Source organism: Artibeus jamaicensis, unplaced genomic scaffold (assembly GCF_021234435.1).
Source record: "Artibeus jamaicensis isolate MK-2021 breed Jamaican fruit bat unplaced genomic scaffold, CSHL_Jam_final contig_700, whole genome shotgun sequence".
Taxonomy (NCBI): domain Eukaryota; kingdom Metazoa; phylum Chordata; class Mammalia; order Chiroptera; family Phyllostomidae; genus Artibeus; species Artibeus jamaicensis.
The window spans coordinates 5,381,472-5,394,965 of NW_026521930.1; the positions used below are offsets into that span (position 1 = coordinate 5,381,472).

At 42.0% G+C, this 13,494-nt stretch overlaps 1 protein-coding gene across 2 annotated transcripts in view; it reads right to left on the reverse strand.

Annotated features, from left to right (window-relative positions):
• The window catches only part of ITGAM (integrin subunit alpha M), a 75,842-nt gene extending 63,156 nt beyond the window's left edge, over nucleotides 1–12,686 (reverse strand). The window contains exons 1-2 of one of the 2 annotated variants that reach the window (XM_037130431.2): nucleotides 12,602–12,686; nucleotides 11,390–11,495 (exon numbers count right to left, since the gene is read on the reverse strand). In XM_037130431.2, the coding sequence (XP_036986326.2) occupies nucleotides 11,390–11,495; nucleotides 12,602–12,686 (191 nt within the window). The remainder of the gene's footprint in view (nucleotides 1–11,389; nucleotides 11,496–12,601) is intronic. The other variant, XM_037130432.2, reaches the window with a different exon arrangement.
• Nucleotides 12,687–13,494: the final 808 nt, after the last annotated feature.

Consider the following 13,494-nt stretch of genomic DNA (forward strand, 5'->3'; position numbering starts at 1 on the left):
ATGAATTCAAAACGAGTCAAAGACTTAAATGTTAGACCAGAAACTATAAAAACTCTAGAAGAAAAGAGACAGCAAAATCTCAGACATTGATCATAGAAATTTTTTGTCAAATATATCTCCCCAGGCAAGGGAAACAACAGAAAAATAAACAAATGAGACTACATCAAACTAACAGGGTTTTTTGCAGCAAAGGAAAACAACAAAATAAAAAGACAACCCACAGAATGGGAGAACATATTCACTGATATATCTGATAAGCAGTTGTCAAAATTTATAAAGTATTTACAAAACATAACACCCAAAAAAGAAACAACCAAATTAAAATATGAGCAAAGAATCTGAATAGACACTTCTCCAAAGAGAACACACAAATGGCCAATAGACATATGAAAAATTCTCAACATCACTAATTATCAGAGCAAATTAAAACCACAATCAGATACCATTTCATGCCTATCAAAATGACTATCATCAATAAGTCAACAAACAACAAGTGCTGGCAAGGATGTGGAGAAAAAGGAACTCTTTTACACTGTTGGGGGCAGACTGGTACAGCCATTGTGGAAAGCAGTATGGAGATACCTCAAAAAATTAAAAATGGATCTGCTTTTTGACCCAGTGATCCTACTCCTGGGAGTATACCCAAAGAAACCCCAAACACTAATTTGAAAGAACATAAGCACCCCTAAGTTCACTGAAGCATTATTTACAATCACCAAGATATGGAAGCAGCCCCAGTGTCCATTAGCAGATGAGTGGATAAAACAACTATGGGACATTTACACATTGGAATTCTACTTGGCCATAAAAAAGATAATTTTACCTCTTGCAACAGTACGGATGGACCTGGAGAACATTATGCTAAGTGAAATAAGCCATTCAGAGAAACACAAATACCGTATGATTTCATTCACATAGAATCTAATGAACTGAACTAAAGCAAAACTCATGATGGAAAACAAATGATATATAGTGGGGGAGCTGGGGGAGGTTAGGGGTAGAGAGACTGAGCAAATTGAAAATTACTCATGGACATGGACAACAATGTGGTGATTGCTGTGGGGAGGTGGGTATAAGGGGACTAAGTGGTAATGGAAAAAATACAATAAGGACTAAATAAATAAGTTTTTCTTTTTTTTTTAAAGATTTTATTTATTTATCTTTGAGAGAGAAAGGGAAGGAGAGGAGGACAGAAACATCAATGTGTGGTTGCCTTTTTGTGCATCCCCTGCTGGAAACTGACCTGCAGGGAACCGGCCTGCAACCCAGGCATGTGCCCTGACTGGGAATCGAACCGCGATCGTGTTGTTCGCAGGCCCACGCTCAATCCACTGAGCTATGCCAGCCAGGGCAGGACTAAATAAATAATTTTAAAACGAAAAATGCAAACGATGGTTGGTATAGAGCAGAGGTCAGCAAACTTTAACTTGAAAAAATACTATATCCATAAATATGGTTTTTGTAAACATAAATATTTTGGGTTTTGCAAGCCATGTAGTCTCTGTCATAGCATCTTGATTCTGTCATTGTAGCTCCAAAGCAGCCATAAACAATAAATGATGAGTTGGGGAGGGGGGGAATCAATAAAATGTATTTACAAAAACTGGCAGCAGGCCACAGTTTGAGTATAATGTGTGCTACAAATTATGTACAAGAGGTGGATTATTGAAGTGTAGAGATAGATTCAGCATAGAATGTCTCTGGAAGAACACACAAGAAACCCTATAAAAATACTAGTGGCACGTTTCACAGAACTAGAATAAATAATCCAAAAATGTATATAGAAGCAAAAAATACCCCAGTTAACAAGAACAAAGTTAGAGGTATCATGGTACCCACCATCAAACTATATTACAAGGCTGTAGTAAAAACAGCATGGTACTACTATTGGCTCAGAGGAGACTTAGGTGTAACTTTCTTTGGGCTTCCCAAATCCAGGTTCATCCAACACCAGCTGCCTCCACCATGCCACTGAAGTTGAACTCCATTGAGATCAAAGTCACGTACCTGAGGTGCACTGGTGGGGAAGTTGGTGCCATGTCTGCCCCAAGATCAGCCCCCTGAGTTGGTCTCCAAAAACAGATTGGTGATGATATTGCCAAAGCAACCCATGATTACATGGGCCTGGGGATTATCAGTGAAACTGACCATTCGGAACAGACAGGCTCAGATTGAGATGGTACCTTCAGGCTCTTCCTTGATCATCAGAGCCCTCAAAGAACCACCATGAGATAGAAAGAAACAAAAAACCCATAAAAGAACATTAAGCATAGTGGAAATATCACTTTTTATGAGATTGCCAACATTGCCCAACACATTCAGCACTGATCTTTAACTAGAGAACTCTCTGGGACCATTACAGAGATACTGGGGACTGACCAGTCTGTGGACTGCCACCCTCATGAGAGCAACGGTGATGCAGTGGAATGCCCAGCTATTTAAAAAATACAAAAAAAATAAGGCCCTGGCTGGTGTAACTCAGTGGATTGAGCACGGGCCTACGAACCAGAGTATCATGGTTCAATTCCCAGTTAGGGCACATGAATGCCTGGGTTGCAGGCCAGTTCCCAGCAGGGAATGTACGAGAGGCAACCATACACTGATGTTTCTCTCCCTCTCTCCTTTCCTTCCCCTATAAAGGTAAGTAAATAAAATTTTAAAAAAGAAATACAAAAAAATATTTCAATGAAACATTATTTGACAAAAGCCGAAAAGAAAACCAGTATGATACTGGCCTAAAAATAGATATATGAGGTGGGTTTGGAGGGGGGGAAGGGGAGAGAAAATACAGACAACTGTAGTTGAAAAACAATAAAATAATTTAAATTTAAAAACAAACAGATATATACATCAATAGAACAGAACAGAGACCCATGTCTATATGGTCAATTAATATTTGACAAAGAGGCAAGAACATACAAAAGGATAAAAACAATCTCTTCAATAAATGACATTGGGAAAATTGGAGAGATACATGCAAAAACTGAAACTAGACCACCAATTCTCACCATACACAAGAATAAACTCAAAATGGATTAAAGATTTAAATGTTAGACTCGAGACCATAAAGTCCTAGAAGAAAACATAAGCAGTAAAATCTCGAACACTTCTTGCAGCAGTATTTTTTCTGATATAGTTCTCAGGGAAGGGAAACAAAAGAAAAATATAAACAAATGGGACCACATCAAATTAAAAATTGTTTAGCACAGCAAAGGAAACCATCAATAAGCCCTGGCTGGTGAGGCTCAATTGGTTGGAGCGTCATCCTATAACGAAAAGATTGTGGGTTCAATTCCCAGTCGGGGCACATACAGGTTGCAGGTTTAATCCCCAGTCTGGGGTTGCAAAATCCCCAGTCTGGGTGCATACAGGAGGCAACCAATTGAGATTTCTCTCTAACATAGTTTAGAGATGTTAGAGAGATGTTTCTCTCTCTCTCCCTTCCTTTCTCTAAAAACAATGAAAAAAATGTCTTCAGGTGAGGATTTTAAAAAAGAAAATTTTTAAAAAGTCAGCAAAATGAAAAGACAACCTACTTAATGGGAGAACATATTTGCCAATGGTACATCTCTAGGGTTAATATAAAAAAAATGTATAAAGAACTCATACAACTCAACACCCCCAAAAAATCCAATTTAAAAGTGGGCAGATGACCTGAATAGTCACTTCTCCAAAGAAGACATACAGATGGCCAATAGACATATGAAAAGATTCTCCCTCTGGATGGTGTGGCTCAGTGGATTACACACTGGCCTGCAAACCAGGGGGTCGCAGGTTCAATTCCCAGTCAGAGCACATGCCTGGGTATCAGGCTGTGTCCCCAGTGGAGGACGTGCAAGAGCCAACCACACATTGATGTTTCTCTCCCCCCTTTCCCCTTCCTTCCCCTCTGTCTAAAATATATAAATAAAATCTTTAAAAAAAAGAAAAACTAAAAAAAGATTCTCAATGTTACTAATCATCAGAGAAATGCAATAAATCAACAAACAAGTGTTAGTGAGGATGTGGAGAAAAGGGAACACTCATGCACTATTGGTGGGAATGTAAATTGATATAGCTGCTATGGAAAACAGTATGGAGGGTCCTCAAAAAATTAGAAGTGGAATTGGCCTATGACCCAGTGATTCCACTTCTGAATATATATTTCAATAAACCCAAAATGCCAATTCGAGTATATGCACCTCTGTGCTCATTGCAGCATTATATACTTACCACAGCCAAGATATGAAAGCAGCCTAAGTGCCCATACAATGGAATATTATTTTTCCATAAAAAAGAATGAAATCTTAACATTTGAAACAGCATGGATGGACCTAGAGGGTATTATGGTAAGTGAAATAAGTCAGTCAAAGAAAGATAAATACCATATGACTACACTTACATGTGGAATCTAAAGAACAAAACAAATGAACAAGCAAAACAGAAACAGGCTCATTAATAGATACAGAGAATAAACTGATGATTGCCAGAGGGGATGGAGATTGACAGGATTGGGCTGGCCTAGGATTGGGCTGGCCTGGCAGAGGGTGGCAGGGCTATTCTCCTTTGGGTGTTCTAGAGGGGATGGGCTCTGAGGCAGAAGCCTGCAGTTCTTCCAAAGTTGGGTAGCTTTTGTATCATATGTTGTTTTAGTTTGTAAACTAATCCTATAGAAATAAGATAATTAAAAACTTACAGGGGGAATTATAGAATTCAGTTGTTAGATAGTTTAGTCTTAATTGATAGTTTTAAGTGATTGAAGCTGTAACTAAAGTGTTACAGAGTTTAGCCTCAAGTCAAAGGCTTAAATGACTAATGCATGTGGAAAGTTGTTATTCCAAAATTGTGTAGCTTTTGAATAAAGACTCCCCTCCTTTATTACCAAACCTTTGCCTCCAGAATTTTGTCTACAGGGTGGTGGTGGGCAGCAGGACCCCACTTGCTGTTCAGTAACAGCAATGGTAACTCTGGTGGGATCCTAGCTGCCTGTGGCTGGTTAACCCAGAGAGTGGGACTGTGGGGTTTCCCAGTCTCCAGGAATCTTTCTGCATGTCCACTCAAGGTGTTGGCAACCCAAACACACCTGGCTGGTGAAAAATGAAACAGGCCTGTGAAAAGGCCATGAAATGAGGTCCAAGTGAGAACTGCTTTGGGGAAGCCTTTGTGCGGGAACCACAGTTTGTGAGACTGGTTGGCAGATTTGCTTGTATGTACTCTCTGAAATAATGGCATCATGGATACTGGTTTTCTTTATACACTCAGGTTTCTTGAATTTCTCTGGTTATACCTTTTGGCCTGTATTCCCAGGCCAATAAGGGAAGCTCTGTGCTGGCTCCTAGAGGAAACCCACTGGGTAGGATTTTGGCAGACAGACTGGAGCATGTACTGTCATTATACAATATCCAAGGAGGTACTGATATATTATTGTAATACTGTGTGGCCTGTCTATGTTTTAGATTGTGAGGAAATGTGGCTCATTTTTGGCTCCGTAAGTTATCATACCATCATTCAACTGAAACAGTATTGCCAACAGTTAGACAGATGGGATGAAATCCATTATGTCAATGCATGTATGTCATCATATAATAAGATTTTGCCAGAGACACAGAATTGCTTGATGGTACAGACAATGGAGGAGGCCTGAAAACCTCTTCTTGAGAGTAAGACACATGAAGAAAAGGAAAACAAGGAGATAAACTGCATCAATGATCTGAACCCAGGGGACCCAGGGTTGTTGACAGGAGGAGCTTCCTCACCACCACCAACTTTGAGAGCTGCCCCACCGACTGTTGGCCCCACAGAGCCAACAGCTCCACCTGGTATGATGAGGGATTGGTCTCCCCCTCAAAGACCCATCAGGGCACCCATTTTGGACAGAAAGCATCCATATTCAGAGCAAGGCAGTTTGCCTTGAGGCAATATCCTATAGGTGTAGTAAATCAGGAAGACCAGCCCACTGGCTACAATTGGGCCCATAATATGTTCTCCACTTCAGACTTACTAAATTGGAAGAATTCCACCTCCTCATAGGGAAGATCCACAAAAAAATAGCAGATCTTATCGCCTACATTTTTGCCACTCATCTTCCAAACTAGGCAGATGTACGGGCTCTCCTAAATATCTTGTTAACTGCAGATGAGACATGGCTGGTTACAAATAGGGCTAATGATGAGGCCCAACATATCCACCAAGAGAATTCCAGTGGGATCCCCAACTCAGCTCTGGAAATTCCCTTGATACAGCCTGACTGGAACCCAAATGGTAGGAGCCTAATCCACCTGGAACATTACAGAAATTGTATTCTGGAAGAACTTAAGAAGACAGTCCCCAAGCAAATGAGTCTGAATATGATACTGGCTGTTCAACAAAGACCAGATGAGCACACTTCTGAATTTTTCGAGAGGATCTATCAGGCCAATAGGAAGCACACTCATGCCGACCTGGAGATACCAGAAACTGTAAGGATGGTAAACATGACTATTATTGGGCAAATGCCCTGGATATCAGAAAGAAACTCCAGCATTTAGATGGGGCATTGGTAATGAATACATAGGCTTTAAAGTTTACAAGGCTCAGGACAAACCAGCCAGATTTGCAGTCAAGATAGCAGCATAGGTAAACCATAGCTTCCCTCCTTGCAAAACCATATCAAATTACAACTAAATTACAAAATAACAAATACTTAAAACCATCAGAAATCAAGTTGAATGAAGTAGACAATTGTGGAATCAAAGAAACCACAACCAGGACTTCTAGCCAAGATGGAGGCATAAGTAGACACACTGTGCCTCCTCGAACAACCAAAATAAGGACAACAACAATTTAGAAACAAAATAACAACTAAAACTGAGAGAAAATTGAACTGTATGGAAGTCTGACAACCAAGGAGCTAAAATAGACACACTTATCCAGATCAGTTGGCAGGGCAGAGTCGGGGGACAGGGGTCTAGGCACTGGAAGCAGTGACACCAGGCATGCAAGGCACCCCAGGCACGCAAGACAGCACCAGGCAGACCCTGGGCACCTATGCAGTGGCTGGCAGACCCCAGGTGTGTGGTGGCAATGGGCACACCCAGCGAGGCAGCAACTGAGAAGCAGGGCACTGTGCGCAAGGTGGCTGGCTGACCAGGCAGCCATCCCACATTCATGCGCAGATAACTGGGGAGCAAGACAGATGCCACAACCCAGGGTCCTATCCCTGGGAAATAAAGCCTCAAAACACTGATTGAAAATACATGTGGGGGTTGAGGCGCAGGGAGAGACTCCCAGCCTCACAGGAGAGTTTGTTGGAGAGACCCACAGAGTCCTAGAATGCACACAAGCCCACCCACCTGGGAATGAGCACCAGAAAGGCCCAGTTTGCTTGGGGGAAGCTGCAAAAGGGACTGAGGTGCAACAGAGAGTGGAGAAAAGCTCAATAGTTCCCTCTCAGACCCCACCCCCACATACAGCTTCACAACCCAGCGACCTGGGTTGCCCCACACTGGTGAACACCTAAGGCTCCTCCCCTCATACGTAACAGGCATGAACAGACCAAAACATTATGGCTCCAGCAGAAGAACAGCTCCAAGTCCCAGAGCCAATACTTCTAAGCAACAAAAAGATAGCCAACCTATCGGATGCACAGTTCAAAACACTGGTGATCAGGATGCTCACAGAACTAGTTGACTTTAGTCACAAATTAGACGAACAAATGAAGGCTACACTAAATGAAATGAAGGGAAATGCACAGAGAACCAATAGTGATAGGAAGAAAACTGGGACTCAAATCAATGGTGTGGACCAGAAGGAAGAAAGAAACATTCAACCAGAACAGAATAAAGAAATGAGAATTCAAAAAAAATGAGGAGAGGCTTAGGAACCTCCAGGACATCTTTAAATGTTCCAACATCAGAATTATAGGGGTACCAGAAGGGGAAGAGGAAGAGCAACAAGTGGAAAACTTGAACAAATAATAAAGGAGAACTTCCCCAGTCTGGCAAAAAAAAAAAAATAGACTTCCAGGAATTCCAGGAAGCTCAGAGAGTCCCAAAGAAGGTGGACCCAAGAAGGAACACACCAAGGCACATCATAATTACATTAGCCAAGATTAAAATGAAGAAGAGAATTCTAGAAGCAGCAAGAGATAAGGAGACAGTTACCTACAAAGGAGCTCCCATCAGACTGTCAGCTGATTTTTCAAAAGAGACCTTACAGGCAAGAAGGGGATGGAAAGAAGTATTCCAAGTCATGAAAGACACAGACCTACATCCAAGATTACTCCATCCAGCCAAGCTTTCATCTAGAATGGAAGAACAGATAAAGTGCTTCTCAGATAAAGTCAAGTTCAAGGAGCTCATCATCACCAAGCCCTTTTTTAAAGATATGTTAAAGGAACTTATCTAAGAAAAAGAAGAGAAAAAACATGTATAGTAAAATGATAGCAAACTTAAATTTACTAACAACCACACCTAAAATAAAAACAAACTAAGCAAACAACTAGAACAGGAACAGAACCACAGAAATGGAGATCACATGGAGGGTTAGCAACAGGGGAGTGGGAGGAGGAGAGAGGGAAAAAGGTATGGAGAATAAGTAGCATACATGGCAGGCAGAAAGTAGATGGGGGGGGCAAGAAAAGTATGGGAAAAGTAAAAGCTAAAGAACTTAAGACACATGGACATGAACTAAAGGGGGGAATCTGGGTGGGAGAGGGTGTGCCAGGTGGAGGGGAATGAAGGGGGGAATGGGACAACTGTAACAGCATAATTCATAAAATATATATTTTTTTAAAAAAGAAACTACATCCATCTAAACTGGTAGTGCCAGATATGTGGAATAGACTGGTCACACCCACGCATGGTGGATAAAAATTAGAGAGGGATATCTTGAGAGCAAGAGTCCCAGCCCCACACCAGGCCCCCCAGCCCAGGGTTCCAGTGACAAGAAGATAAGTCCCCCAAAACTTCTGGCTGCAAAAACCAGTAGGGACAGATAGTGAATAAAACTTCTGGACTCCCAAGCAGTTCCTCTTAAAGAACCTGCACACAAACTCACCTACTCAGACTCACTCCCTCTGAGCTCCAGCACTGCAGTAGCAGCTTGAAATGCACCAGTATTATAAAGGACAGAAGTGAACATCCGGCATCAAGGTAAGAGCTGGGGGACAATTTTCTCCAGGCAGAAAGGCCATTGTTCCTTTTCTGAACCATCCCCATATGAGCCACAGAGCTGGCGGATGGGTGCCATATCTGAGATTCCATCAACCTGCCTACTAACACTGTTTGCTCTGCCCTGGAGATCCCCTCAGTCTCCATCCACCCAAATTATGGGCCCATTCTCACGTTGTTAAAAGAGACTTTTCCATATGAGTGGCTAGTCTTGGCTCATGCTTCACAACTTCCTAAATTCTCTCAAACAAGGAATAGCCAACTTTATTGAGTCCCCAGCCCCAGTAACTCTTTCTAAGTGGCCCCTGGTAGGCCCTAGCAACACCCAGCCTAGATTCACAGTTTGGTTTTGCATGGAAATCTCTGAACTCAGCACAAACAGCAGCAATCTCAGGTTGCTTTATAGCTCAGGCAGGGTAACCCTGGCAGAATATAGGTCAGGGCTGACCTTGGCCTGCATGACCTGGAAAAACCTCAGAGCCTGTGCAACCAGTGGACAGCTACAGACCACAGCAGAGCACCACCACCCAGCCTTGCACAGCTCATCCTCCACAGAGGGCAGAGGTTGGTAGTCAGTGGCCACAGACAATCCTTGCAGCTGACTGGCCTGGGTAAATCCCTCCCATTGACCTGCCAACAGCAACCAAGGCTCAACTACAAGAGGAGAGTGTACTCAACCCACACAGAAGGCACACCTTTCCTACCCAGCTTGGTAATAAGGGAGGCCGTGCTACTGGAGTCCACAGGACACCTACTATATTAGGCCATGCTACCAAGACAGGAGTCATAACAGCCCTACCTAATACATAAAAAAAAAAAACCACAGGGAGGCTGCCAAAATGAGGAGAAAAAGAAGCATGACACAAATGAAAGAACAGATCGAAACTTCAGAAAAAGAGCTAAAATAAATGGAATCTAAGCAATCTGTCAGATGCAGAGCTCAAAACGCTGTTTATGAGGATGCTCAAGGAATATATTGAGGACTTCAACAGCAGAAAAAAAAGATACATTAATTGAAATAACAATTTACAGGCAAACAGCAGGAGAGTGGATGAAGCTGAGAATCAAATCAATGATTTGGAACACAAGGAAGCAAAAAACAACCAATCAGAACAACACGAAGGAAAAAGACTCAAAAACTGAGGGTATGCCCTGGCCAGTGTGGCTAAGTGGGTTGAGCAACAGCTTGTGAACCAAAGGGTTGCTCATTTGATTCCCAGTCGAGGGCACATGCCTGGGTTGTGGGCCAAGTCCCCAGTAGAGGGCATGCAACAGGCAACCACACATGATGCTTCTCTCCCTCTCTTTCTACCTCCATTCCCCTCTCTAAAAATAAATAAATAAAATCTTTTAAAAAAAAAACCCAATAGTGTAGGCAGCTTCTGGGACAACTTCAAGTTTTCCAACAGTCAAGGTGCCAGAAGGAGAAGAGAAAGAGCTAGAAATTGAAAATCTATTTGAAAAAAGTAATGAAAGAAAACGTCCTTAATTTGGTGAAAGAAATAGACATACAATTCCAGGAAGAACAGAGAGTCTCAAACAAGATGGATGCAAAGAGGCCCACTCCAATACACATCATAATTAAAATGCTAAAGGTTAAAGATAGAGAATCTTAAAGCAGCAAGAGAAAAGCAGTATTTACCTACAAGGGAGTTCCCATGGACATGAACTAATGGCGTGGAATGCTAGAGGGATGGGGGTATAGGGTGGAGGGGGATAGAGGGGAGGAAAAATGGGACAACTGTAATAGCGTAATCAATAAAATATACTTAAAAATAACAATAATAAAATTTTAAATTTAAAAACTCTCCTGGGATGGGTACCAGGGAACAAAGTGTGGAGGATTTTTCACTATCACACTCTGGTATCTTTTGAATTTAGAACCTTGTAATTGTATTAACTATTCAAAAATAAATCACGAAAAACAAAACAAAGTTAAAGAAGGGGAAAAAAGGCCTTGGCTAGTGTTGCTCAGTGGATTGAGTGCCTTTGGCCTGCAAACCAAAGGGTCACCAGCTTGATTCCCAGTTAGGGTACCTGCCTGACTTGCAGGCCAGGTCCCCAGTGGGGAGCTCGCCAGAGGGAACCTACACATCGATGTTTCTCTCCCTCTCTTCCTCTTTCTATTCCCCTCTCTATAAATGAATTAATGAATGAATGAATAAAATTAAAAAGGGAAAAAAAGGAAATTGCAATTTTTTCAGGTATAAGGTCTTAGAGGGAAAGCATGTGTTACAAGGAGATCCATTTGTGACCCTTACCGGGATCCCTCAAGCTGGACCACACTCTGCCCGAAGCTCCTTTCATTCTCTTGAAAGATCACTGCATTTTCAGTGTCCAGGTTGAACCCATGACATAAGGCTAAGGCTGGAGGGAAAAACAAAGGGGTGAGTGTCAGGAGGAGATAAGAACATAGCTAAAAAAGCAGTTTGTCCTCCTGCACAGTTCATCTTCCTGCTGGGATTCGCCCTAAACCAGCATGGAGATGTCTGCCTTCAAGATTTAGCTCTGATAGCCTGAAGATCAGCACGCTTTTTCTGTAAAGGTCCAGATAGTAAATATTTGAGATTTTGTGGACCAACCAGCAAATAGAGTATATTACATAGGTACTTAACATAACAAGAGAGCAGATGCATTTCCACAAATATTTCCTTTTAGAAATTCAAAATATAATAATTGAGTATACTTTTTAAATACAAATTTGCTAATGACACAAATAGAATTCTTTGGAGGAGATAACATTTCCCTCCATTGGGATTCAAAATTAGTCTTCCCAATCATGAATCTATTTCAAATGTTCACCTGTGACCTAAGGCTCACACGCTATACAAAAGTCAGTGGTGGAACCCTTGCCTTATACCCATAGGCCATAGTTTGTTGACCCCTATTCTAAGACCATCAATGTGGGGTGCTTTCAGCTCCTCTTTGAAACCCGCCCTATGTTCTCACCCTGCTGATTGACCCAATAACCAAGTTCCTAAAGCCTCTCAGTTGGCAACTTCCTTCCTATGAGACTCAAGCATTTATTTCCTTTTTTTGGCTCATTTGCCACAAAACATGGGCATAAAAGGAAACAAAGTTAAATCATTTGATCATTTGCCATTCAATAAACATTTATACCTAGGTTCTTGGAAAATAGAACTGGAGGTAAAGTGGGAGTGGTGCACCTTTTAGCATGTCATTTCTCCTCTCTGGGTCTCAGTTTCCTCATCTGTGAATGAAGGGGCCAGCCAATCCCCCTTGCAAAATCTATAAATTTAGTTATTTATGCAAGATTCTATGGTTACCCTGTCTGGGCCTAGGTCTACTCTCTGCTTCCTCATGAATTTCTTATACTTTCCCAAACGCCCTTTGTCTCTCTCTAATCTAACTCCTAGATATTCTGCACTCCTCTCTACTCACATACTCAAAAGTTCCCCTCCTCATCATCACAAGCTCCCCCACTCCACTGCCCACCCCAGGTTCTAGCGCACCTGTTAACAGAAGGAGTCTGTGAGCCATGGCTGGAGGCAGCAAGAACCCTGTAGCTGCACGAACCACCAAAGCCAGGAGATGCATGAAAAGAGAAGTAGTAGGAGCAGAAATTTCTTACAGACTCAAAGGAAGAGGGTGGAGCTCAGTAAGCACACAGGCTTGCTTGGCCTTCCTCCTGAGGCTTCACAGTCTCTGCTCCCACCCTACCCAGCTTCCTAGCCCAACCAGAAAGATCACTATTTCAAAGGTGTTGTTTTCTAGTGTTGGCTAAAGCACTACGAAAAGCAAGCTGAATAGGCTTAGGACCCGCCTCCTGGAATGTGTGTTCTAAACATTAATACAGGCCATGAAAGTGTGGGAGGTTGCCCTCTACATCACCCTGAAAGCACACTTTGCAAAATGTCCTTCCCTTCTGCCCAAGGAAACCGGAATACCCATCAGCCAGACTTGTGCTCCTTTGTAGCCAACAATAAGAACAACAGATACAGAGAGACCTAGTGCTTTTAGAATATTATTTTATTTTTTCAAAAAAAGCATCAAACCCTTTGCCTGGAAATTTTCACTTCCAAGAATTTATCCTAAATAAATAGCTGAAAAGTACAGTCAAAGATGGATGTATACGGTTGCACACTGCAGCATTGTTCTTAATAGTGGAACACTAGAACAGACTAAATATCCAATAGAAGATATCAATGTCCAACCATTCAACAGAGCAACGGTTAAATGATGTCTCAGTCTGCGATACATTCTTACATTCCATCTAGACTTTTCTACAACTGTTTTAAAGACACAGGTGTGCCCTGGGTGAGTAGTTCAGTTGGTTGGAACATCACACTGTGCAACAAAAGGGTGTGGATTCGATTCCAGGTCAGGGCACATAACTAGATTATGG